General features: G+C 42.1%; 1 protein-coding gene across 2 annotated transcripts in view; it reads left to right on the forward strand.

The window, feature by feature from the left end:
* The window catches only part of ZBTB49 (zinc finger and BTB domain containing 49), a 207,681-nt gene that overhangs the window by 123,453 nt on the left and 56,253 nt on the right, over positions 1-27,975 (forward strand). For both annotated transcript variants that reach the window (XM_053704144.1, XM_053704145.1), the window contains one exon: positions 24,623-24,669. In XM_053704144.1, the coding sequence (XP_053560119.1) occupies positions 24,623-24,669 (47 nt within the window). The remainder of the gene's footprint in view (positions 1-24,622; positions 24,670-27,975) is intronic.

A 27,975-nucleotide genomic window follows, 5' to 3' on the forward strand; every position in this document is an offset into this window, starting at 1 on the left:
TGATATAACTTCCATTTTGGGAATGTTCTTTCTCTGGAACTGACACTTGCAATTTTGTGGTCGCATGGGCACTTCCTCTGAAGTTGCGCACTTTGGTTAAGACCGAGGTTATGTTTTCTAGTTCATATTATAGAACCTTCGGGTCAATTTTTCTTGGACCTTAGACAGTTCTGGAGTGTTCTTGTACCAGGCAGGTACTTTTCGGGCGCTGTCTACTGTTTTCTTTGGTTCATGTCAATCTCGTAGTGCTAATTATCCTGTTGGATTTAAAAAAAAAAAAAAAGAATGTCTCTTATGGCCCAATGTTATGGACTCAGGGCTCGGATCCTATTACGAAGTATGGGGCCTGGGGCATAGATCCAACGCTTCCGGAAGGAAGGTTGTGAGCTCCGATATAAGTTGTTTTTTTCTGGCAATATTGCTTGAGATGCGTGACCGACTTTTTCAGATGTCATCGTGGTTCCTAGGGTACCTGGAGACTCTGAACCGTAGATTTCCATATCTTTGGAGTCTGAAGATGGGATTGACTTCCGGAGGTCTAGTATCTGGTGGAAGATTTGCGTCTTCAGTTGCGGTATCTGTCGATGACGTCTCTGTGGCCTAGTCGCATTCCTTTTGCGGTGGCGATATTTCCTTCCCTCCCATCTTGGGTTGGGTCATTTGTTCTGGAAGTGCGGGCATGTCCTTCTTCCCTTTTCTCAGTATTTTGTTTGCTCTAGTACATAGAGTGCAGAGGCCACTCTGCATTTCTACCAGGAGCTGTGAGGCTTCCGTTATTCCATTGCAAGGATGTCTGGAGACCGATTCTGCAAGGATCTCTGGAGGCTGTTGTCTTCTGAAGATAAGAACTGCCCTTTGTCTTACCATGGTCTTTAGACTCTTGGATGCTATCTGTCAATCGTATTGCAGATCTAGCCCTTTGGGCTTAAGGGTAGGAAGTCTGGGGTTAGTTGCAGTCTTTTCGCCTGTCTGGGTCAGGAAATTCACCATTTATATTCTCCAGTGTGTGGGTCAGGTCGTTAGGCCTGTCTACATGGATTACCTTGCGATCCAGGGGTACTGGTTGCCCTTTTTCTAAACCGGCGGGGAGTCTTTTTCAGACTCTATGGGTTTGTGGATGTTGTTAGGTTCTTTAAATCTAAGCTTAGATGGCGGAAGGCACTGTCTGGGTGCGCTCCTAACCATCGGAGGCAGCTTATCGGTTCCTCAGGAGCTTAGATCTTCAGTTCGGTTCCGTTTTTTGAGGACTCTGGCTTAGAATCATGGCTCTTGCCTGGAACGTATATGGACGGTCCTGTTTAACCTTAGGGTTTGGTTCTCCCGCGTGTCCCTTTGGAGCGGCGGGGGTTTCTGACTCTCATGGGAAATTTATATCAGCCTAAGGCTTCAGTTTGAAGTTTCTGATGGATCCCTACTTGTCTTTTGGGACATCTGATGCTTCTGGTAGGCTCCAGTTGTGGATCCAACTGGACTGACAATATTGGGATTTCTCTTGTAAGATGTATCAAGTCCACGGATTCATCCTTACTTGTGGGATATTCTCTTCCCCTACAGGAAGTGGCAGAGAGAGCACCCACAGCAGAGCTACCTATATAGCTCCCCCCTTAGCTCCACCCCCCAGTCATTCTCTCTGCCTGCTTAACTGCTAGGAAGGGCAAAGAGGAGTGTGGTAACAAAAATGTTAGGTTTTTATTTTCTCAAGCAAAAGTTTATTATTTTTAAATGGTACCGGTGTGTACTATTTACTCTCTGGCAGAAAAGGGATGAAGATTTCTGCAAGGAGGTTGATGATCTTAGCATTTTGTAACTAAGATCCACTGCTGTTCTCACAAGGGCTGAAGAGTACAGGAAAACCTCAGTTGGGGGAACAGTTTGCAGGCTAAACTGCATTAAGGTATGTTCAGTCTATTTTTTTCTAGACAGACTGTTATTTCTAGAAAAGGCTGGCAATATCTCCATGAGGGAAGGGTAAGCTGTATTCAGACACTTGGATAGTAATTTCAGCTTGCATGAAGGGCTCATTAGTTACTGATGACACTGTTTGGTAAAAACGTTTTTGTTTATTCAGTGAATGATGCAATTATAACGTTTTTTTGAAGGGACTAAAGGGGTCATTGTGGCTTGTTTTTGAGTTTTCTAACCCACATGGTTAATTTAGAGACACTCTAGTGTTTGTCTGTTAGGCCTCAAAACATTGAGTGAGGTGGGAGAGGCCTATTTTCGCGCCTCAGTTGTGCAGTTTCTTTTCCTCTGAGACTTCTAACTGCTTCTCCAGAGGTTCCTGCCGTGTTTGAGGGCTGTAAAAGAAGTTTTTTCCCCCACAAATTGTTCTGAAGGGCAGGTAGGTGCCACAGCAGAGCTGTGGCAAAGTGCTGAAAGTCTTTTTTACCGGTTTTGATGTTTTTTCAATCCGGTTTTGCCATTAAGGGGTTAATTGTTTATTTGCATAGCTGTGCAAAGTTACTAAGGCTATATGATACTACTGTAAACATTTTGTTATGTTTACTGCTTTTTTACACTGTTTTGCAGAATTTGTGCAGCTTTTTTTCTCTTAAAGGCACAGTACCGTTTTATTTCTAAGTGTTATTTACTTTGATTACAGTGTTTTCCAAGCTTGCTTGTTACATTACTAGCCTGTTTAACATGTTTGACACCAAGGAAAATCCTTGTTCAATATGTTTGGAAGCCATTGTGGTACCTCCTCTTAGAATGTGTCCCAATTGTACTGATATGTCTATAAACTATAAAGAACATAGATTAGCACTTAAAAATAGAGCAATAGATGATTCTCAGTTAGAAGTAAATGAGGGTTCGCCATCTAGCTCTCCCCAAGTGTCACAACCATTAACACCCGCAAAAGTGGCGCCAAGTACCTCTAGTGCATCAAATTAATTTATTTTACAAGACATGGCCACAGTTATGAATACAACCCTTACAGAGGTTTTCTCCTAACTGCCTGGTTTACAAGGAAAGAGGGACAGCTCTGGGTTAAGGAAAAATGCTGAGCAGTCTGACGCTTTAGTAGCCGTATCTGATATGCCCTCACAATGCTCTGAGGTAGGGGTGAGGGATTTGTTATCTGAGGGAGAAATTTCTGATTCAGGAAAGATGTTCCCTCAGACAGATTCTGATATGACGGCCTTTAAATTTAAGCTTGAACACCTCCGCTTATTGCTCAGGGAGGTATTAGCGGCTCTAGATGATTGTGACCCTATAGTGGTCCCAGAGAAATTGTGTAAGATGGATAAATACTTAGAGGTTCCTGTTTACACTGATGTTTTTTTCCAGTCCCTAAGAGGATTGTGAATATTATTGCTATGCAGTGGGATAGATCAGGTATTCCGTTCATTCCCCCTCCTGTTTTTAAGAAAATGTTTCCCATATCTGACACCATGCGGGACTCGTGGCAGACAATTCCTAAGGTGGAGGGAGCTATTTCTACTCTGTCTAAGCGTACAACTATACCTAGTGTAGTCAGTTGTGCTTTCAAAGATCCTATGGATAAAAAATTAAAGGGTCTCCTGAAGAAAATTTTTGTTCATCAAGGTTTTCTTCTTCAACCTATTGCGTGCATTGTTTCTTTAACTACTGCAGCTGCTTTCTGGTTTGATGCTCTAGAAGAGGCTCTTCAGCTGGAGACTCCATTTGAAGAAATTTTGGACAGAATTAAGGCCCTTAAATTGGCTAATTCTTTTATTACAAATGCCGCTTTTCAACTGGCTAAATTAGCGGCAAAGAATTCAGGTTTTTGGCATTTTAGCACGCAGGGCGTTATGGCTTAAATCCTGGTCTGCTGATGTGTCATCTAAAACTAAACTTTTGAGCATCCCTTTCAAAGGAAAGACCCTATTCGGGCTTGAACTGAAAGAGATTATTTCAGACATCACTGGAGGGAAAGGTCATGCCCTCCCTCAGGATAGATCAAATAAGATGAGGACCAAACAAAATATTTTTCGTTCCTTTTGGAATTTCAAGAGTGGTCCCGCTTCAGCTTCCTCTGCTGCAAAGCAGGAGGGGAATTTTGCCCAATCCAAGTCAGTCTGGAGACCTAACCAGGCTTGGAACAAGGGTAAACAGGCCAAAAAGCCTGCAGCTGCCTCTAAGACAGCATGAAGGGGTAGCCCCTGATCCAGGACCGGATCTAGTAGGGTGCAGACTCTCTTCGCTCAGGCTTGGGCAAGAGATGTTCACGATCCCTGGGTTTTAGATATTGTGTCCCAGGGATATTTTCTGGAATTCAAAGGCTCTCTTCCAAGGGGGACTTTTCACATTTCTGTAAACAGACAAAGATAGAGGCGTTCTTACGCTGTGTAGAAGACCTACATACCATGGGGGTGATCCAGGACCGGATCTAGTAGGGGGCAGACTCTCTCTCTTCGCTCAGGCTTGGGCAAGAGATGTTCACGATCCCTGGGTTTTAGAAATTGTGTCCCAGGGATATTTTCTGGAATTCAAAGGCTCTCTTCCAAGGGGTGACTTTTCACATTTCTGTAAACAGACAAAGATAGAGGCGTTCTTACGCTGTGTAGAAGACCTACATACCATGGGGGTGATCCGCCCAGTCCCAAAAGAGGAACAGGGGCTAGGTTTTTATTTAAACCTGTTTGTGGTTTCCAAAAAAGAGGGAACTTTCAGATCAATCTTGGATCTCAAAATTCTAAACAAGTTCCTCAAATTTCCATCATTCAAGATGGAGACTATTCAGTCTATTCTACCTCTGATCAAGAGGGTCAATATATGACCACTGTGGACTTAAAGGATGCGTATCTACACATCCCTATTCACAGAATTTTCACAAGGGTGCTAGGGTCCCTTCTGGCGGTTCTACGACCACGGGGCATAGCAGTGGCACCTTATCTAGACGACATCTTATTTCAGGCGTCAACTTTCCAGCTATCCAAGTCTCACACGGACATTGTGTTGGCTTTTCTGAGATCTCACGGGTGGACGGTGAACATAAAAAATAGTTCTCTCTTCCCTCTTATTAGAGTTTCCTTCCTAGGGACTCTGATAGACTCGGTAGAAATGAAAATATTTCTGACGGCGGTCAGAATATCAAAGCTCTTAACCACTTGGCGAGCTCTTCATTCCATTCCTCAGCCATCAGTGGCTCAGTATATGGAGGTAATCGGACTCATGGTAGCGGCAATGGACATAGTTCCTTTTGCCCGCCTACACCTCAGACCACTACAACTATGCATGCTCAAACAGTGGAATGGGGATTATGCAGATTTGTCTCCTCAACTGCACCTGGACCAGGAGACCAGAGATTCTCTTCTCTGGTGGTTGTCTCAGGACCACCTGTCTCAGGGAATGTGTTTCCGCAGGCCAGAGTGGCTCATTGTAACAACAGATGCCAGCCTGCTAGGCTGGGATGCAGTCTGGAACTCCCTGAAAGCACAGGGCTTATGGTCTCGGGAGGAATCTCTTCTCCCGATAAATATTCTAGAACTGAGAGCGATATTCAATGCGCTTCAGGCGTGGCCTCAGCTTGCTGCGGCCAAATTCATCAGGTTTCAGTCGGACAACATCACAACTGTAGCTTATATCAATCATCAAGGAGGAACAAGAAGTTCTCTAGCAATGATGGAGGTAACTAAAATAATCCGATGGGCAGAGGATCACTCTTGTCATCTCTCAGCAATCCACATCCCAGGAGTAGAGATCTGGGAGGAGGATTTCCTAAGTCGTTAGATTTTTCATCTGGGGGAGTGGGAACTCCATCCGGAGGTATTTGCCCAGCTGATTCAGCTATGGGGCACACCAGAATTGGATCTGATGGCGTCCCATCAGAATGCCAAACTTTCTCGTTACGGGTCCAGGTCTCGGGATCCCAAGGCGGTACTGATAGATGCTCTAGCAGTGCCTTGGTCCTTCAATCTGGCCTATGTATTTCCTCTCCTTCTACGTCTGGTTGCCAGAATAAAGCAGGAGAGAGCTTAGTTGATTCTGATAGCACCTGCGTGGCCACGCAGGACTTGGTATGCAGACCTAGTGGACATGTCCTCGGTTCTACCATGGACTCTGCCAATGAGGCAGGACCTTCTAATCCAAGGTCTGTTCACGCATCCAAATCTAATTTCTCTGTGTCTGTCTGATTGGAGATTGAACGCCTGATTCTATCAAAGCGTGGTTTCTCTGAGTCGGTCATTGATACCCTTATTCAGGCTAGAAAGCCTGTCACCAGGAAGATCTATCTTAAGATTTGGCGCAAATATCTTTATTGGTGTGAATCCAAAGGTTACTCGTGGAGTAAGATTAGGATTCCTAGAATATTGTCTTTTCTCCAAGAAGGTTTGGAGAAGGGATTATCAGCTAGTTCCTTATAAGGACAAATATCTGCTTTGTCTATTCTTCTACACAAACGTCTGGCAGATGTCCCAGACGTTCGAGCATTTAGTCAGGCTTTGGTCAGAATCAAGCCTGTATTTAAACCTGTTGCTCCGCCATGGAGCCTAAATTTAGTTCTTAAAGTTCTTCAAGGGGTTCCGTTTGAACCTATGCATTCCGTGGATATTAAGCTTCTATCTTGGAAAGTTTTGTTTTTAGTAGCTATCTCTTCGGCTCGAAGAGTTTCTGAGCTATATGCTTTACAGTGTGATTCCCCTTATCTTATTTTCCATGCAGATAAGGTGGTTTTGCGTACCAAACCTGGATTTCTTCCTAAGGTTGTTTTTTTTAAGAATATCAATCAAGAGATTGTTGTTTCTTCACTGTGTCCTAATCCTTCTTCAAAGAAGGAACGTCTGTTGCACAATCTTGATGTGGTTCGTGCTTTAAAGTTCTACTTACAAGCAACTAAAGATTTCCGTCAAACATCTTCATTGTTTGTTGTTTATTCTGGTAAGCAGAGAGGTCAGAAGGCTACGACTACCTCTCTTTCCTTTTGGCTGAAAAGCATCATCCGTTTGGCTTATGAGACTGCTGGCCAACAGTCTCCTGAAAGAATTACTGCTCATTCTACTAGAGCTGTGGCTTCCACATGGCTTTTAAAAATGAGGCTTCTGTTGAACAGATTTGTAATGCGGCGACTTGGTCTTCGCTTCATACTTTTTACAAATTTGATACTTTTGCTTCTTCGGAGGCTATTTTTGGGAGAAAGGTTCTACAAGCAGTGGTGCCTTCCGTTTAAGGTCCCTGTCTTGTCCCTCCCTTCATCCGTGTCCTAAAGCTTTGGTATTGGTATCCCACAAGTAAGGATGAATCCGTGGACTCAATACATCTTACAAGAGAAAACATAATTTATGCTTACCTGATAAATTTATTTCTCTTGTGATGTATCGAGTCCACGGCCCGCCCTGTTTATTAAGACAAGCATATATATATATATATTTATTTTTAAACTTTCAGTCACCACTGCACCCTATAGTTTCTCCTTTTTCTTCCTAGTCTTCGGTCGAATGACTGGGGGGTGGAGCTAAGGGGGGAGCTATATAGGCAGCTCTGCTGTGGGTGCTCTCTCTGCCACTTCCTGTAGGGGAGGAGAATATCCCACAAGTAAGGATGAATCCGTGGACTCGATACATCACAAGAGAAATAAATGTATCAGGTAAGCATAAATTATGTTTTAGCCTCTATTGGTAGGGTGGTTACCGTTGCCTAATCCTCTTTTTCTTACCTAGGGTAAGGAAAGGGTCCTGGATTGGGAGGTACCTCAGTATCTGTGAAGACCCGTGGGTCCTTGTTTTCTCGCCTCGTAGGTTTTTTTTCCCCCTCTTGCGTTTTCAGATTTATGGCATGAATTCTGGTATTGGAATGCTGTGGGTCAGAGTACTTTCTTCCCTTGAGGAGTATTCCTTCTTTATGGAAGGCTGCTATGAAGGGGTCCGAGAAGGAGGTTCCTGTCATGGTTCAGGATAGTCTACCAGTTCGGTCAGGGTTCTACTCTGGGGGTTTGATTCCTCGTAGATCCATCCTTTTTCTTCCAAGGGCCATAGAACAAGCTATTGATGCTGCTGTTCGTTCCTGGCAGACTGCTTCTCTTTCTGTTTTGCATATGTAAATATGACCCTGGGGATAGTCTCCCTATGGATGATGGGGGAAACCAGACGTGGACTCCTTGCCCAATGTGCTTAGAGGAATATGGCTGCACCTTACTGACGAGGCTCACAGAAGGCCGAAATGATCGTCTGGGGTTGCCTTTTCCTTGTTCAGAGGAGAATTGCCTTGTATTTCGGGGCTGGACTGACCATGTCGGTGTATTAATTATTTACATGCTGCTTTGTGTGATTTTTTTTTTCCTGGGCTAATAGACTGTGTGTTTTTGGCTGGAACAAACTTTTAAGTTTCACTTTCGTTTTTTAAAGTGTTGCACAGCTCCTATTACTTGCTGTACTTGTAATAACATGGGAAGTACTGTATTGCACTCCATGTGACCGGGTGTGATCTATGTTCATTTCCTCCATTCCGGCTGAGACTTAAACCCGAGGAGAGCATTTCCTCAGTTAACTGTCTGGGTCTAGGAGGTGGTGAGTGCCCCAGCCATTAGGAGTATAAAGGTGCAGTTTTCTATAATAAAAAACATTTTTATTTGTGTCCTTCTGGGGTATAACCTGAGCTATGGAGGACTCTGACATGTTAGAAGGTACTCCTTCTGTACTAAATCATACCTGTTTATATTGTGAGGAGGCCGTGGTTTTCCCGCCCACTCAATTATGTTCCACATGTCTTAACACTGTTATAAAGTCTAAGAAGGGAGACAAGCCTGCTAAGGCTCTTAGTCCCTCTGAGCCATCTACCTCTCAGGAGTTTGCGTCCTATGAGATTACTACCCTTGCTCTATTATCCACTCCACATGCAGTTCCCCATAGCACATCTAATCCTCCATCTGGAGGGCGCCTTCTTCGTGCGGACTTTGCCGCGCGGTGTCTGCGGTCCTCAGTGCATTACCTCGCTCTAACAAACTAAAGAGAAAGGTTAAATATAGCTCTCCTGACCCGGAGTCATCTTAATATTTATCGGATTTAGCTATTATGTCCCAGTTATCCGATGATAAGTTAACCTCTGTAGCTTCAGAGGGTGAACTTTCTGGGTCGGAGTCTTTAGTGTCTAAGCCTCCTGCTGCGGAGGAACCGTCCTTTAGATTTCAAATTGAGCACTTTCGTTTTTTATTAAAGAAGATTCTGTCTACGTTAGAGGTTCCAGAGGCCGTGCTGCCTGAAGAACCTATGATACCTAAATTAGACAGAGTTTACAAAGACAGGAAAGTTCCTTTGACTTTTCCTGTGCCGTTTAAGTTGGAGAACATTATTAATAACGAATGGGAAAGACTTGGTTCTTCCTTTTCCCCCTCGTCTACTTTTAAAAAGTTTTCCCGGTCCTGGACTCTCAACTGGATTTGTGGGGCTCCATTCCTAAGGTGGATGGTGCTATCTCTACACTTGCTAAACGTGCTACTATACCTCTTGTGGATAGTTCTTCATTCAGAGAGCCGATGGATAAGAAAATGGAAACCTTTCTGAGAAAAAAGTTTCAACATACAGGATTTTTGTTTCATCCGGCAGCTGCAGTTGCCGCGGTTGCCAGAGTGGCTACCTACTGGTGCGACTCTTTGTCGGAACTCATTGAGGTGGAGTCTACCCTCAAGGATATTCAAGAGAGAATTAAAGCTCTGAGAATTGCTTATTCTTTTATCTGTGATGTGAACATGCAAATTATTAGCCTAAATGCAAAGGCCTCTGGCTTTGCATTCCTAGCCCGCCGGGCACTCTGGTTAAAGTCTTGGTCTGCGTATATGCTTAAATAAATAATGAACTCAAGGAGCATAAAATAGGGGCGCTATCACTTTAAGAATTGCAGCAATATGTAACTCAAATAGATACACAGGAACTTGGTATCAGAACAGTGACCCAGATATACATAGGATAACCATTAATCACAAACTAACATATATCAGTATATAATAGTTAATAAACTGTAATATTTATGGCAATGTATAAGTGATAATCGGTATAAAAACTGGGATCACACAAATATAGGTAGGCTGCTGTTCTCAGTGTAAAAGGCTGGCCACTTCAAAGAGCCAGGTGTATTGGATATCCTTCAGCTCACTGTGCAGAGTTAAGGGTGTAAATACCATCCACCATATGGATATTGTTTGCAGGTTGGTAGGATGAAAAAATAGCAAGTAACTGTTGGAAATATCGTCATTGTGACTTTCTATAAAACTTTTTAGTCACTTGCTATTTTTTCAACCTACCAACCTGCAAACAATATCCATATGGTGGATGGTATGTACACCCTTAACTCTGCACAGTGAGCTGAAGGATATCTAATACACCTGGCTCTTTCTGCCCCTGGAGGAGAGTTTACCGGACAACTCAGAGGTTCCGGCTTGCCTAGTCTGCTCTACATTACAGTGCTAGACCACAAGTGAGTGTATACTATCCACTTTTAGACATATATCATTTTCAAACAGTATTAAGCTATGTGGAGATTGTTCTTTGTTATAGAGCATACACCTGAGTAAAGCACACTCTCTGAAGTTCTTTGCCATACACACTAGAGGAGAGTTTACCGGACAACTCAGAGGATCCGGTCTGCCTAGTTTGCACTACGTTACAGTGCTTTATTACACGTGAGTGTATTTGATCTAGTACCTGTTGATCAGTATACCTTTGCAGAATTACGCTATGTTGACGCCTTCTCCTTCTTTTATAGATTGGTCTGCGTATATGACTTCTAAGTCCAGGCTCATTTCTCTTCCCTTCAAGGGAAAGATTTTATTTGGTCAATGCCTGGACTCAATTATTTCGACGGTTACCGGAGGCAAGGGTGCCTTCCTACCGCAAGATAAGAAGAACAAGTCTAAGGGACAAAAATCTTCTAATTATCTTTCATTTCATTCTGACAAATCCCAACAACAACAATCCTCCTCCAAGCCCGAGCAACCCAAGAGTACTTAGAAGCCAGGTCAGTTCTGGAATAAATCCAAGCAGAATAAGAAGCCTGCTGAAAACAAATCGGCAAGAAGGTGCAGCTCCCAATCCGGGATCGGGGGGCAGACTGTCTCTTTTTTCAGATGCCTGGTTCATGGTTGTACAGGATCTGTGGGTCCTGGAGGTGGTATCTCAGGGATACAAGATAGGCTTCAAATCTCATCCGTCAATGGGCAGATTCCTTCTCTCGAATCTGTCTACCAGATCAGAAAAGAGGGATGCCTTTCTAGGGTGCTTTCTCCTTAGGAGTTGTTGTACCAGTGCCTATCGAAGAAAGAGGTTTGGGGTTTTATTCAAACATTTTCGTGGTCCCAAAGCACAAGGGAACTTTCTGCCCAATTCTGGACATACAGTGCTTAAACAAATTTCCCAGTGTCTCTTCCTTCAAGATGGAGACGATAAGGTCCATACTTCCTTTAATACAGGAAGGACAGTTTATGTCCACTATAGATCTGAAGGACGCTTACCTTTATGTTCCAATCCACAGGGAACACTTTCAGTTCTTGAGGTTTTCATTCCTGGACCAGCACTTTCAGTTCATTGCCCTTCCGTTTGGCCTACCTACTGCTCCAATAATCTTTATGAAGGTTCTGGGGGCTCTTCTAGCTGTTGCCAGAACTCAGGGTATTGCATTAGCCCCATACTTGGACAATATTCTGGTGCACCATCCTTTCGTCTTGCGGAAGAATTCTCGGAGTCCCTTCTCAGTCTTCTTCGATCACATTGATGGAAGATAAACTTGGAAAAGAGTTCTCTTATCCCAAGTACCAGTGTAGAATTCCTAGGTACTATAATAGACTCCATATACATGAGGATATTTTTAACAGACCAGAGCTAACTTCGGCATGTCTTGCCCTCCGGACCTCCTTGAGTCCCTCTGTGGCTCAGTGTATGGAGGTGATTGGTCTCATGGTATCCTGCATGGACATCATTCCTTTTGCCAAGTTCCGTCTCAGACCTTTACAACTGTGCATGCTGAGGCAGTGGAACGGTGATCATTCATATCTGTCCCAACAGATTGTATTAGACAGCCGGTCGAGAGAATCGCTGTCTTTGTGGCTCTGTTCAGATCATCTATCCCCAGGGACATGCTTCTTAAGACCATCCTGGGAGATTGACTACGGTTGCAAGAATATCCGGATGGGGAACTGTTTGGGGTGCCAAGAAGCCACAGGAGTTGTGGACTCAGGAGGAGTCCTCACTCCCGATCAATATTTTTGAACTTTGGGCAATTTTCAAAGCCTTGAAGGCTTGGCCACTTCTGGGTTCGTCACAGTTTATCAGATTCCAATCAGACAATATAACCTTGGTGGCTTGCATCAACCATCGGGGGAACGAGAAGTTCCTTGGCGATGAAGGAAGTATCTCAGATTCTTCCTCGAGTGGTGGCCCGCATCAAGCAGGAGCAGGTATCAGTAATCCTGATTGCTTCATCGTGGCCACGAAGGACGTGGTTCGCTGATCTAGTGGGGATGTCCTCATCTCCCCCGTTGAAGTTACCTTGTCGCAGAGACCTGCTGATACAAGGTCCATTTGTTCATCAAAATCTAGATTCTTTGAGACTGACTGCGTGGAGATTGAACGCTTAGTCTTAGCCAAGGGAGGTTTCTCTGAGAGTGTCATTGATACTCTTGTTCAATTAAACCAGTTACTCGGCGTATGTACCACAAGGCGTGGAGGACCTACTTATTTTGATGTGAAGAGCGTGTTTTTTTCTGGCACAGAGTTAAGGTTGCCAGGATCGTATCTTTTCTCCAGGATGGGCTGGAGAAGGGCCTTTCTGCTAGTTTCCTGAGGGGACAGATTTCGGCCCTGTCGGTTTTATTGCACAAGAGACTGGCTGAGCTTCCAGACGTGCAGTCCTTTGTTAAGGCTCTGATTAGGATCAGACCTGTGTTTAGATCTGGGGCTCCTCCTTGGAGCCTAAATCTTGTTCTTCGGGTTTTGAAACCGGTTCCGTTTGAGCCTCTGCATTCCGTTGACATTATATTGTTATCTTGAAAGTTTCTCTTTTTATTGGCTATTGCCTCTGCGTGCAGAGTTTCTGAGATCTCTGCTTTGCAATGTGAGCCCCCTTATCTGATTTTTTTCATGCAGATAAGGCAGTTTTACGTACTAAATTAGGTTTTCTTCCAAAGGTTGTGTCAGATTGCAACATCAATCAGGAGATTGTGGTTCCTTCCTTGTGTCCTAATCCTCCATCGAAGGAACGCTTACTTCATAATTTGCATATGGTTCGCGCCTTGAAGTTCTATCTTCAGGCTACTAAGGAGTTTAGACAATCTTCCTCTTTGTTTGTTATCTATTCGGGGAAGCGCAAGGGGCAGAAGGCTACTTCAACTTCCCTATCTTTTTGGTTAAGGAGTGTCATCTGCTTAGCTTATGAGACAGCGGGACATCGTCCTTCTGAGAGGATAACGGCTCATTTCACTAGAGCAGTGGCTTCCTCTTGGGCCTTTAAGAATGAGGCCTCTATGGATCAGATTTGTAAGGCGGCTACCTGGTCCTCCTTACATAATTTTTAAAAAATTTACAAGTTTGATGTTTTTGCTTTGGATGAAGCAGCTTTTGGGAGAAAAGTTTTGCAGGCGGTGGTGCCCTCAGAATAGGGTTCGCCTCTTCCTTTTTGTTCCCTCCCGTTATTCGTTCAGTGTCCTCTGGAGCTTGGGTATAGTTTTCCCAACTGTAAGGAATGAAGCCGTGGACTCTCCCTATCTTAGGAAGGAAAACATAATTTATGCTTACCAGATAAATTCCTTTCCTTCCGGATAGGGAGAGTTCATGGCCCCCTCTCGTTTTTTTCTAGTCTATGGGCAGTCCCCTATTATTTCTTTTATTCTCCTTGCACCATTTATACCCTAATGTTTCGCCTACTTTTCCTTGTTCCTTCGGCAGAATGACTGGGGTTATGAGGAAGTGGGATGGATATTTAATCCTTTGGCTGGGATGTCTTTGCCTCCTCCTGGTGGCCAGGTGTTGTACTTCCCAACAGTAAGGAATGAAGCCGTGGACTCTCCCTATCTGGAAGGAAAGGAAATTTATCTGGTAAGGATAAATTTATGTTTTTCTTTACTTATGGGGTTTCCTATACTTGTTTTATAATGGATCACATTGGAAATGCTGAACTCCAGTGTTACCTGGGGAGTCAGCGATAGATATTCTGTTACCTTCAAATAAATGTTTCCAGTGAAAGGAGGTTGTAGTCTGTCCTCCAGCACAGTTGTGCAATACATGTTTAACTGTTGTTTTACAGACCCATTCTGCATCTCCCAGTATTACTCCTTCTGTTGGTAAGGCAACTGTACATGTTAGTCAGGAAACATCTGATTTTTCAGAGGGGTTTAAAGCTCCTCTAACAATGGCAGTTTCTGAGGCGCTGGAGTCCTCCTAGTAAGCGTAAGTGCAAGCTTAAGCATTGTGTTTCTGAATCCAAGGGCACCCTCTGCTCCTGGCGCTAGATCTGTTGTAGTCTCTGATTTGGAGGGACTTTCATCTGTATCAGAGGTTAAGGTGTCTACTTAGGATTCCTCCTCAGATTCAGATAAGGGATGACCTTTCAGTTCAAAATAGAACATTTACGTTTTCTGCTAAAAAAAAGGTCCTGAAAACTCTAGTAGTTCAGGATTCTAAGCCAACAGAGGAAAAACTTATACACAAGTTAGACCTTATATTCAGGACCAGGTCCCGTTCACCTAAAACGTTTCCAGTTCCTTGTTTAGTTACTGAAATCATTACCAAGGTATGGGATAAATCAGGAGTTTTGTTTACTCCAGCAGGAATGTTTAAACAACCTTTTCCCATTGCTGATTCTAATTTGGAGCTATGGAGCACCATACCTAAGGTTGATGGTGCGAGTTCTACATTAGCAAAGAGGGCGACTTTTCCTCTGGAAGACAGTACTTCCTTCAAAGACCCTATGTATAGGAAAGTTGAGAGTTACCTTATGAAGGCTTTTTTTGCAGGGAGGTGTGAGTATTGCAGCCGTTGCTGGAGTAGCTGCTTTTTGGCGTTATTCTTTATCTGAGCTAGTCTCCAAGGAATCTTCTCTTGAGGAGATTCGGGGTAGAATTAAAGCGTTAAAAACTGAACTCTTTCATTTGTGATGCGATTTGTACAGATTGTTCGCATTAATGCTAAGAATACAACTTTGGTTGTTCTGTCCAGAAGGGCTCTTTGGCTTAAGACTTGGTCTTCAAGTCTAGATTACTGACTCTGACTTTTAAGGGTAAAAATGTATTTGGTCCAGGTCTGGACTCTGTCATTTCTATGGTAACAGAGGGAAAATGTGCCTTTTTTGCCTCAGGACAAGAAGTCTAGACAAAAATGGAAACCTGGTGGACTTCCACCTAGAAGGCAAAATCTCAAAAGACTACCTGGAAACTTAACCCTGTCTGGAATAATCCACACAGCAAAAAAAAAATGTCCAACGCTGATTCTAAAACAGCATGAAGTGGCGGCCCCATATCCAAACTCTGTTATGGTAGGGGGCAGACTAAGCCTTTTTCACGTGGTTTGGAGTCTGTCAGTTCAGGATCCCTGGGTCATAGCAATTGTATCTGAGGGATACCAAATAGGCTTTGAGTTCAAGCCTCCAAAAGAGAGGTTTATACTGTCTCACATTTGAAAAAGCTGGAAAAGCAAATAGCTTTTCTTCAGTGTGTAGATCTGGAGAACATGGTGGTTGTCGCTCCAGTCCTGGTAGTGGATCAAGAAAAAGGGTTTTATTCAAATCTTTTGATTGTCTCAAAAAAGGAGGGAACATTTCATCTAAAGAATTTGAACAAGTTTCTGAGGGTCCCATCCTTCAAGATGGAGACCATCAGGTCGATTCTTCCATTAGTGCTTCAGGGACAGTTCATACACACAATAGACCTAAAGGATGCTTATCTTCACATCACTATTCATCTGGACCATAATCAGTATCTCAGGTTTGCTTTTCTGGACAAGCATTACCAATTCACTACTCTGCCTTTTGGGTTGGCTACGGCTCCCAGAATCTTAACAAAAGTTCTGGGAACTCTTCTTTCCATAATTCGGCTACAAGGCATCGCAGTGGCTCTATATCTGGACGATATCTTGGTTCAAGCACCATCTTTACCTTTAGCAATTTCTCATACAGAGAAGTTACTCTGATTTCTTCGCTGTCTTGGTTTGGTAATGAACAATTTCCAAAAGTTCTCTCACTCCTCAGTACTTTTCTTACAGGTGATTATAGATTTGGTAGCCATGAAGGTTTTTCTGACAAATCAGCGCAATCTGAAACTCCAGTCATCTTGTTGAGACCTTCAAAGAACTGTTTCTCCATCAATGGTTCAGTGCATGGTGGATGTCTGCCTCATGGTAGCAGCGTCCAACTCTGTTTGCAAGGTTCCATCTGAGGCCTCTTCACTTGTGCATGCTTTTTCAGTGGAGTGGAGATCACTCAGATCTATCTCAGCGTATAATTTTAGACCAATTTACCAGACAGTGTCTGAGGTGGTGCATAGTCCCTCATCCGATATCCATAGGCATGAGCTTTCACCCTCCTACATGGGAAATAATTATCACAGATGTCAGCCTGTCGCATGGGGTGCATTTTCGGGTCTTCTGAAGGCCCAGGGTGTTTGGTCCTCTCAGGAGACTCTATTACAAATCAATGTGTTGGAACGCTTTACAAGCGTGGCAGGTTCTTCGATCTATTCAGTTTATCTGTTTCCAATCGGACAGTGGCGTAATTAAATCATCAGTGGGGTACAAGGAGTTCTGTCATTGGCGGAAACATTTCAATGTACAATCTCAGCCATTCAAATACCAGGCGTGAATAACAGGGAGACGGATTTCATGAGTCGTTAGACCCTTCACCCGGGGGAATCTCGGGGGATCTCTTGGCTCCATAGCAGTACTATCTAGTATACCGGTTTCCTCCAATTATACTTCTTCTCTCTCTGGCCTTTTCTCGCAGGACTTGGTACGCGGATCTTGTGAGGATCTTCAGCGCTGCTTCGTCACAACTTCCTCTGAGGCACTATCTTCTGTCTCAGGGTCCATACTATTATCAAAACCTTCAGTCTCTCAAGATTGAACGGTTGATACTTTCAATCGGATTCTGTTGATTCTCCTTATTCAGGCCAGTAAACCTGTTACAAGAAAGATTTACCATAAGACATAGAAAGTCTATCCTGGTGATCTCATTGTGGCTATTCCTGGCATCCATTACAAGTTCCTAGGATTCTCCAATTCCTGCAGGAAGGCCTTAATAAGGGACTCTCAGCTGGTTCCTTAAAGGTTTAGATTTCATCTTTGTCTGTCATGTTACATAGGAAATTAGCTTGGTTACCTGACATCCAATCCTTTGTTCAGGTACTGAGTCGCATAAGACTGGTAATAAAGTCCTCTGGGCCCCTGTGGAGTTTGAATTTGGTTCTGAAGGTTTTACAATATCCTCCTTTTAAACCTATTCATAATCTGGATCTAAAAACCACTTTCCTCAAAGATATTTTTTTTGTTGGCCATTTCTTCTATAAGGTACAACGAGTCCACGGATTCATCCTTTACTTGTGGGATATTATCCTCCTGCTAACAGGAAGTGGCAAAGAGCACCACAGCAGAGCTGTCTATATAGCTCCTCCCTTAGCTCCACCCCCCAGTCATTCTCTTAGCCTACTCTAAGTACTAGGAAGGGTAAAGTGAAAGGGGTGATAAAATATTAGTTTTTAATTTCTTCAAGCAAGAGTTTTTTGTTTTAAATGGTACCGGTGTGTACTATTTACTCTCACGCAGCAGATAGATGAAGACTTCTGCCTGGAGGATGATGATCTTAGCATTTGTAACTAAGATCCAGTGCTGTTCCCACAGAGGCTGTGGGGTACAAGAAACTTCAGTGTGAGGAACGTTTTCATGCTATATAGCAGTGAGGTATGTTCAGTCATTTTTTCTGGAGAGACTGTGTATTTCAGAAAGGCTGACAGTATCCCGATGAGGGTAAGGGTAAGCATTAATCCTAAGAGCTATAGAAAGGCATTACTAAGCTTGCATAAGGGGCTAATTGAAAAATGATTGACACTGAGTTTTGAATGTTTGTGGGAAAACGTTTTATGAACTGGGAGTGCTGTTAACGTTTTGTGGGCAATAACGTTTTTTGGGCAACTTTATTGAGGGTACACTTGGCTTATTTTTTGGGTCTCTGACCCACATAGCTAGTTAAAACCGCTCTGGTGTGGTTCTTTGAGGCTGTAGAGACATCGAGTGAGATGGACGGGGCCTATTTTCGCGCCTCAGATGCGCAGTTGTTTTCACACAAGTAGCAAGCTCCAACTCCTGAGGGCCCTTGTGGATGTTTTGGGCCAAATCTAAGCTTTAACCCCATATTTGCAATCCCTGAGGGCAGGTAGGCATCTATTAAAGGCGCAGTACCGTTTTTTAAGATTATTTTTTTCACTAAATAAAGTGTTTTCATGCTTGTTTGTTGTCATTACTAGCCTGTTCAACATGTCTGACATTGAGGAAAGTTATTGTTCAATATGTTCAGAAGCCATTGTGGAACCCCCACTTAGAATGTGTCCCTCATGCACTGAAAGGTCAATAAATTGCAAAGAACATATTTTAGCTACTAAAAGTATGTTGCAGGATGATTCGCAGTCAGAAGGGAATCATGTTATGCCATCTAATTCTCCCCAAGTGTCACAACCATTAACGCCCGCACAAGCGACGCCTAGTACTTCTAGTGCATCTAATTCTTTCACCCTGCAAGATATGGCCGCAGTTATGAATACTACCCTCACAGAGGTTTTATCTAAGCTGCCTGGGTTGCAGGGGAAGCGCAGTAGGTCTGGTGTGAGAACAAACGCTGAGCCCTCTGACGCTTTATTAGCCATATCCGATGTACCCTCACAATCTTCTGAGTTCGGGGTTAGGGATTTGCTGTCTGAGGGAGAGATTTCTGATTCAGGAAAGATGTTCCCTCAGACAGACTCAGATATGACGACTTTTAAATTTAAACTAGAACACCTCCGCTTATTGCTCAGGGAGGTTTTAGCGACTCTGGATGATTGTGACCCTGTTGTAGTTCCAGAGAAATTGTGTAAAATGGACAGATTTCTAGAGGTTCCTGCCTACACTGATGTTTTTCCGGTCCCTAAGAGGATTTCGGACATTGTTACTAAGGAGTGGGATAGACCAGGTATTCCGTTCGCTCCCCCTCCTACTTTTAAGAAAATGTTTCCCATATCAGACACCATGCGGGACTCGTGGCAGACGGTCCCTAAGGTGGAGGGAGTAATTTCTACCCTGGCTAAGCGTACAACTATACCTATTGAGGACAGTTGTGCTTTCAAAGATCCTATGGATAAAAAAATTAGAGGGTCTCCTAAAGAAAATATTTATTCATCAGGGTTTTCTTCTCCAGCCTATAGCGTGTATTGTTCCTGTAACTACTGCAGTTGCTTTTTGGTTCGAGGCTCTGGAAGAGGCTCTTCAGGTTGAGACCCCATTAGATGATATTCTGGATAGAATTAGGGCTCTCAAGCTAGATAATTCTTTCATTACAGATGCCGCTTTTCAACTGGCTAAATTAGCGGCAAAGAATTCAGGTTTTGCCATTTTAGCGCATAGAACGTTATGGCTTAAATCCTGGTCTGCTGATGTGTCATCAAAATCTAAGCTTTTAGCCATCCCTTTCAAGGGTAAGACCCTATTCGGGCCTGAACTGAAAGAGATCATTTCAGACATCACTGGAGGGAAAGGCCATGCCCTTCCTCAGGATAAGACAAATAAGATGAGGACCAAACAAAATAATTTTCGTTCCTTTTGAAACTTCAAAGGTGGTCCCTCTACCTCTTCCCCTGCTGCAAAGCAAGAGGGGAATTTTGCCCAATCCAAGTCAGTCTGGAGACCTAACCAGACTTGGAACAAAGGTAAACAGGCCAAGAAGCCTGCTCCTGCCACCAAGACAGCATGAAGGGGTAGCCCCCGATCCGGGACCGGATCTAGTAGGGGGCAGACTTTCTCTCTTTGCTCAGGCTTGGGCAAGAGACGTTCACGACTCCTGGACTTCAGAAATCGTAACCCAGGGGTATCTTCTAGATTTCAAAGATTCTCCTCCAAGGGGGAGATTCCATCTTTCTCAATTGTCTGTAAACCAGACAAAAAGAGAGACGTTCTTACACTGTGTATTAAACCTATATACCATGGGAGTGATCTAACCAGTTCCGAAAACAGAACAGGGACAGGGGTTCTACTCCAATCTGTTTGTGGTTCCCAAAAAAGAGGGAACCTTCAGACCAATTTTAGATCTCAAGATCCAAAACAAATTCCTCAGAGTCCCATCCTTCAAGATGGAGACCATTCAGACTATTTTACCAATGATCCAGGAGGGTCAATATATGACCACCATGGACTTAAAGGATGCGTATCTACACATCCCTATCCACAAAGATCATCACCAGTTCCTCAGGTTCGCCTTTATGGACAAGCATTACCAGTTTGTGGCTCTTCCCTTCGGGTTGGCCACAGCTCCCAGAATTTTCACAAAGGTGCTAGGGTCCCTTCTGGCGGTTCTAAGGCTGCGGGGCATAGCAGTGGCGCCTTATCTGGACGATATCTTAATTCAGGCGTCGACTTACCAACTAGCCATATCTCACACGGACATCGTGTTGGCTTTTCTTAGATCTCACGGGTGGAAGGTGAACGTAAAAAAAGAGTTCACTTATCCCTCTCACAAGAGTTCCATTCCTGGGAACTATGATAGATTCGGTGGACATTAAAAAAAATTCTGACGGAGGTCAGGAAATCAAAGATTTTAAACACCTACCGAGCCCTTCATTCCATTCCTCGACCGTCAGTGGCTCAGTGTATGGAGGTAATCGGTCTAATGGTAGCAGCAATGGACATAGTTCTGTTTGCTCGCTTGCATCTCAGACCACTGCAACTATGCATGCTCAATCAGTGGACTGGGGATTATGCAGATTTATCTCCTCAGATAAATCTGGATCAAGAGACCAGAGACTCTCTTCTTTGGTGGTTGTCACAGGATCATCTGTCCCAGGGAATGGGTTTCCGCAGGCCATCATGGGTCATAGTAACGACGGACGCCAGCCTATTGGGCTGGGGTGCAGTCTGGAATTCCCTGAAAACACAGGGTTTGTGGACTCAGGAGGAGGCTCTCCTCCCGATAAATATTCTAGAACTGAGAGCGATCTTCAACGCGCTTCAGGCCTGGCCTCAGCTGGCTTCGAACAGATTCATAAGATTCCAGTCGGACAATATCACGACTGAAGCATATATCAATCATCAGGGGGGAACAAAGAGTTCTCTAGCGATGATAGAGGTTACCAAAATAATTCGATGGGCAGAGACTCACTCTTGCCATCTATCAGCAATCTATATCCCAGGAGTGGAGAACTGGGAAGCGGATTTTCTAAGTTGTCAAACTTTTCATCCAGGGGAGTGGGAACTCCATCCGGAGGTGTTTGCACAATTGATTCAGCAATGGGGCACACCAGAATTGGATCTGATGGCGTCTCGTCAGAACGCCAAACTTCCTTGTTACGGGTCCAGGTCAAGAGATCCTCAGGCAGTACTGATAGATGCTCTAGCAGTACCCTGGTCGTTCACCCTGGCTTATGTGTTTCCACCATTTCCTCTCCTTCCTCGTTTGATTGCCAGAATCAAACAGGAGAGAGCCTCTGTGATTTTGATAGCACCTGCGTGGCCACGCAGGACTTGGTATGCAGACCTGGTGGACATGTCATCTCTTCCACCATGGACTCTGCCACTGAGACAGGACCTTCTGATTCAAGGTCCGTTCCAGCATCCAAATCTAGTTTCTCTGTGGCTGACTGCTTGGAGATTGAACGCTTGATCTTATCCAAGCGGGGGTTCTCTGAGTCGGTCATAGATACCTTGATTCAGGCTCGAAAGCCTGTCACTAGGAAAATTTATCATAAGATATGGCGTAAATATCTTTATTGGTGCGAATCCAAAGGCTACTCATGGAGTAAGATCAGGATTTCTAGGATTTTGTCCTTTCTCCAAGAAGGATTGGAGAAGGGTCTATCAGCGAGTTCCTTAAAGGGACAGATATCTGCTTTATCAATTCTACTGCACAAGCGTCTGGCAGATGTTCCAGACGTTCAGTCGTTCTGTCAGGCTTTAGTTAGAATCAAGCCTGTGTTTAAACCTGTTGCTCCGCCATGGAGTTTGAATTTAGTTCTTAAAGTTCTTCAAGAGGTTCCGTTTGAGCCTATGCATTCCATAGATATTAAGCTTCTATCTTGGAAAGTTCTGTTTTTAGTTGCTATCTCTTCAGCTCGAAGAGTTTCTGAACTATCTGCATTGCAATGTGACTCGCCTTATCTGGTTTTCCATGCTGATAAGGGGGTTTTGCGTACCAAACTTGGATTCCTTCCTAAGGTTGTTACTAATAGGAATATCAATCAGGAAATTGTTGTTCCTTCTTTGTGTCCTAATCCTTCCTCTAAGAAGGAGCGTCTGTTGCATAACTTGGACGTGGTTCGTGCTTTGAAGTTTTACTTGCAAGCAACCAAAGATTTCCGTCAAACATCTTCTTTGTTGTCTATTCTGGAAAACGTAGAGGTCATAAAGCTACGGCAACCTCTCTTTCTTTTTGGCTGAAAAGCATCATCCGTTTGGCATAAGAGACTGCTGGACAGCAGCCTCCTGAAAGAATTACAGCTCACTCTACTAGAGCGGTGGCTTCCACATGGGCTTTTAAAAATTATGCTTCTGTTGAACAGATTTGTAAGGCTGCAACTTGGTCTTCGCTTCATACCTTTTCCAAATTTTCCAAATTTGATACTTTTGCTTCTTCGGAGGCTATTTTTGGGAGAAAAGTTCTTCAAGCAGTGGTGCCTTCTGTTCAACCATCTGTCTTGTCCTGTAGCTTTGGTATTGTATCCCACAAGTAAAGGATAAATCCGTGGACTCGTCGTACCTTATAGAAGAAAAGTAAATTTATGCTTACCTGATAAATTAATTTCTTCTATGGTACGATGAGTCCACGGCCCGCCCTGTCATTTTAAGACAGATTATATTTTTGTATTTTAAACTTCAGTTACCTCTGCACCTTTTAGTTTCTCCCTTTTCTTCCTGTACCTTCGGTCGAATGACTGGGGGGTGGAGCTAAGGGAGGAGCTATATAGACAGCTCTGCTGTGGTGCTCTTTGCCACTTCCTGTTAGCAGGAAAGGATGAATCCGTGGACTCGTCGTACCATAGAAGAAATTAATTTATCATGTAAGCATAAATTTACTTTTCTTCTGCTTGCAGAGTGTTGGAGGTTCCTTATTTTGTTTTCGATTAAGATAAGGATGTGTTAAGGACAAAATCGGGTTTTCTCGCTAAAGTGGTATCAGCTGAGAATATTAATCAGGAAACTCTTGCTTCATTGTGTCCTAACCATAAATATCCTAAAGAAAGATTATTACATAATTTTGATATTGTAAGGGCGTTGAAATTCTATTTTTCCGGCTACTAAAGATATTCGCCAGACAACCAGTCAGTTTATATTATTCTCTGGTAAATATAAGGGTCAGAAGGCCCCAGCGGTGTGATGATCCACAGAGCTTACTTGGAAGCTGGCCAATATTCGCAAAGTCAGAATTACTGCTCATTCCACACGTTCAGTTGCAATTTCCTGGACTTTCAAGAACAAATATGAAAAGCGCAACTTTGGTCTTCTCTTTATACTTTTACGAAGTTTTATCATTTTGATGTTTTTTGACTAGCTGAGGCTACCTTTTGGTAGGTACTTCAGGCGGTGGTGCCTAAGAAATAGGTGCCTGCCTTACCTTATTATTTTTTCCCACCCATTTCTTATATGTGGACTCCACAGCTTGGGTATTGGTCCCCAAGAGTAAGGATCTTGCGGACTCTCCCTACCATTAGAAAAAGAACATAATTTATTCTTACCTAATAAATTAATTTCTTTCTTGGTAGTGAGAGTCCATGAACCCACACAAGAACATATATTGGATGGTGGCGGCAGTCCCTGTATGCACCTCTTTACCCTAGTATCTTTCGTACTTTTTTCCTCGGCTATGAACTAAAGGGTGAGAAGGGGAAGTAGGAAGGATATATGAAGACCTCTGGTAAGGTGTCTTTGCCTCCTCCTGGTGTCCATGTGATCTAATTTCCAAGAGTATGGATTTTGTGTACTCTTTCTACCAAGAAAGGAATGAATGTATCAGGTAAGAATATATTATGTTTAAGGTATTAGTAAAATTGTTATGAAAAGCAAACTCAGAGAGCAGGATAAAGAATTTCAATCTAGACAGAAGATATAGTAGAATAAATTGATGTAATTCACATGTGACTCACAATCCAGGAAACAAAATGTCTGCTCTTCATAAATAAAATGTGGAGCAAACATGAACTGTATATGTTATGGGAGTACTGTCACCCTGGATGTGTTTTGAATGTTTCTTTAAATTTTTTGCTTTTTTGTTTTATTTTCATATGCTTTAGTTTATAAAAATGTTTCTTTTATCAAAAATATATTCTATATTTAGTACATAGGGAGTAATGGGGGTAATAGATAATTACTGCAAGTTTCTGCAAGCTAGCACAAAAAAATCCAAAACATTCATGCATTGCAAATTAAATTTTTCATGAAAATAAATTATTTGCTTCTTATGACACAGAGAATTTTAATACATAACTCACAGTTTGTTAAATTGTATTCCTCTCTAGGTGAGAAACCTTTTGAATGTAGCGTTTGCGGGAAACACTTCTCACAGGTGGGATAATTCTTTTAACTATGATTGTTTTAATCACCTGTAAACCTATAAAACCTAAAAAATACAATTTGTATTATTGCACATACAAACAAATGAGCTACTATTGATATCTGTTTACACATTTTACAGCTTCACCTGTGTTTATACACTTGTACCATTATTTATTTGAAACACAATTTTGTGACTTTTCATTTTCTTGGTAATTATTTACAGTATTGAGACAAATTAGCTTCCTATTTATAATTCTGTTGGTTTAAGTTGTAGAGAATTAGGGAACTATTATCAAACCAATGAAACCTCATTATTGAATATTTTAAAAAATATATTTATCTTTTGCTAGACTTCTCAATATTTACAATACTGGTAAACTTGTGTTTTTGGGAAATTGTATTTAATTTTTTCTCTTACTTTATGAGATTAGCAAACTGAATACAGAAAATGTAAATAGATGCTGCTAATAACAATGAGTTATTTCTAAAGTGCTTTCACTTGTCACATGAGGTTAATACGACCTATGCATTTTAGTTGGACTATGTCTGGCATCGGGAGACATCTACAATATATTAATGAGTGGCTATGATGCCTTCTCTACAAAAACTAGAAAATCAAAGCACAAACTGTATAACTAGTGAGGGTGTAACATTCTTATGCTCCAAAGTTGTAAAAAAGCTCATCTTGGAGACGTGTAAGTACAAATCAATAGTAGAAACATGTTAAAGAAACATTTAACAATATCTTTTTTTATTGTAGAATGGGGTTGTAGTTTTTATGTGAAAAAGAGCTGTCACTTTAGGGCAGTGCCCTACAAAAAGCCCTTCTAAGGGCTAATGTTATAGTAACTTTTAGTGTTAGTTTAGGGGGGGCCTTCGTATTAGTTTAGGCATTACTGAGTTTTTTTATTTTTGGTAGTGTTGTTTTTTTTTGCCCTGTAATGTTGTTATTTTTTATTTTTTTGTAAATTTAGTGTTTGCTATTTTTGTAAATTAGAGGGTGTTAGGTTAGGTTAGGGGTCTTGTGGGGGGTTAGGTGTTAGGTAGACGTAGTGTAGTAGTAGATTGCTGTTGGGGATTGTGGCAGATTATGGGGTTAATAGTTTAGGGCGCTTATTGTGTTGGGGGTTGTGGAGGTGTAGGGGATGGTTATGGCAGATTAGGGGTTAATATTGTAGGTTGCGTTGGGGGTGAGGGTGCGTAAGTGGTTAACAGTTTATTTTATTATTAAATTTATATTTAATGTTAAAGTGATATGCATTGTCTTGTATAGTGCATACTATTTTAAGTATTGTATCTAATTTAAAATGTAGTTATTTCTCCTACATTGGTGTATCCGGTCCACGGCTTCATCCTTACTTGTGGGATATTCTCAATCCCTACAGGAAGTGGCAAAGAGAACACACAGCAGAGCTGTCCATATAGCTCCCCTCAGGCTCCACCCCCCCTAGTCATTCTCTTTGCCGCTCTAACAAGTAGCATCTCCACGGGGGTGGTAAAGAGTATGTGGTGTTAGTTGTAGTTTTTTATTTCTTCTATCAAGAGTTTGTTATTTTAAAATAGTGCCGGCTTGTACTATTTACTCTGCAGCAGAAAGTGATGAAGATTTCTGTTGAGAGGAGTATGATTTTAGCACCAGTAACTAAAATCCATTGCTGTTCCCACGCAGGACTGTTGAAACCAGAGAACATCAGTTGGGGGGAACAGTTTGCAGGCTTAACTGCTTCAGGTATGATCAGTCATTTTTCTAACAAGACCATGTAATGCTAGAAGACTGTCAGAAATTCCCTCTGGGATAGGTAAGCCATTTTTTCTTAGACTCTGTATAAAATGATGGCTTATATTAAGGGCTCTATGCTGGTTGACACTATTGTGGGCTTTAAAATCGATTGCTTTTTAGCATGTTTTTCACTTTAAATAAGGTGTTTTTTCAGACTTGAAAACACTTTTGGGGTTTAATTTCGGCCTGGCACTTATTTGGACACCTAAATCTTGTCAGAAAGGCCCCTCCACTCTGGAATGAAGAGACTCCAGAGAGGCTTATTTCCTACTAAAATAATCCCTAAGGAAGGTAAAGGCTACAGTGGAAGCTGTAGCATAGTACTGTAGTGTGTTAACTGGTTAATAACTGTTATTAGCTCCGGTTTGGGCATTAAGGGGTTAATTGGTCTGAAAATTTGTGTGCAATATTTTCAAAGCATTAAGACACTGTGGTGAAAATTTCATTAAAATCGGATGTTTATTTGATGGTTTTTTGATGTTTCAGTAATAAAGTGTGCACTTTTATTATTTAAAGAGACAGTAACGTTTTTGTCAAAAATTATTTTCATTGCATTGAAGTTCTGTTTAAGTCTGTCAAACATGTCTGAATCTTCAGATAGCCTATGTTCTGTATGTCCAAAGGCCAAGTTGGTTCCCCCATTTAATTTATGTGTGAAGTGTGCCATAGCGAAACATCTTAAAGACCGTACAATCACACTTAAAAATATAGCCCAAGATGATTCTTTAGCTGAAGGTAGTGAAGATAGCTTCTGGATTGGATGAGACTCTTAAGCGCTTGTGCTTAATTACCCAATAAGGAAAGATAGTCTTACTATGTAGTTGGATTCAATGAGATCTATTTATTTTTAGAATTATAAATACATACAATAAAATTTAAAACAATAGAAATTGATTCTTAAAACAAATCTAACTGGTTGGCCAACCATACAGTGTGAATAAAATGATATAATATGTTTTCCAATCCCTGTTACTTAGTGTGTTATACAAACATATCTGTATATTTGAATTTTTGAATTTTGGTTTAATTGCAGATATTTTTTATGGATTTGATATAGTGGACTTGTGAAGAAGTATGGTATCCACAAAGAATATTCGCAATATTAATTCTTAATTACCATATTTACCATATTCGTTTGTTTAAAGCTGAACATACATAATTAAAATAGCGTCAATGGTATCAACAATATAATTAAAATAGCGTCAATGGTATCAACAATAGTAACAAATAATAAAAGTGAAACAAAAATAAAGTGATACAGTAAAAATCGTATAAGTTATGAAAGATAAAGTCTTTCTGCCGTGATCGTTAGAGTAATTGTTAATTGCTTTTTGTTAAAAGCGCTGTTGTTAAGTCCTCCGTGGGGATAGTATGTGCGGGCGTGCTGCAACACGTTTTTATCTAATTGCTATATATATTGCGATTATAAGTCACTGTTAAGTAGTTTTGGTTATCTGTCCTTCACATTAACTTCCTTAGTTGGTGTAGGTATAATAAATCTTACCCGTTGTTTCTTTTGGGATACTTTGTTTCTGG

Source organism: Bombina bombina, chromosome 2 (genome assembly GCF_027579735.1).
Source record: "Bombina bombina isolate aBomBom1 chromosome 2, aBomBom1.pri, whole genome shotgun sequence".
In the NCBI taxonomy this organism is placed as follows: domain Eukaryota; kingdom Metazoa; phylum Chordata; class Amphibia; order Anura; family Bombinatoridae; genus Bombina; species Bombina bombina.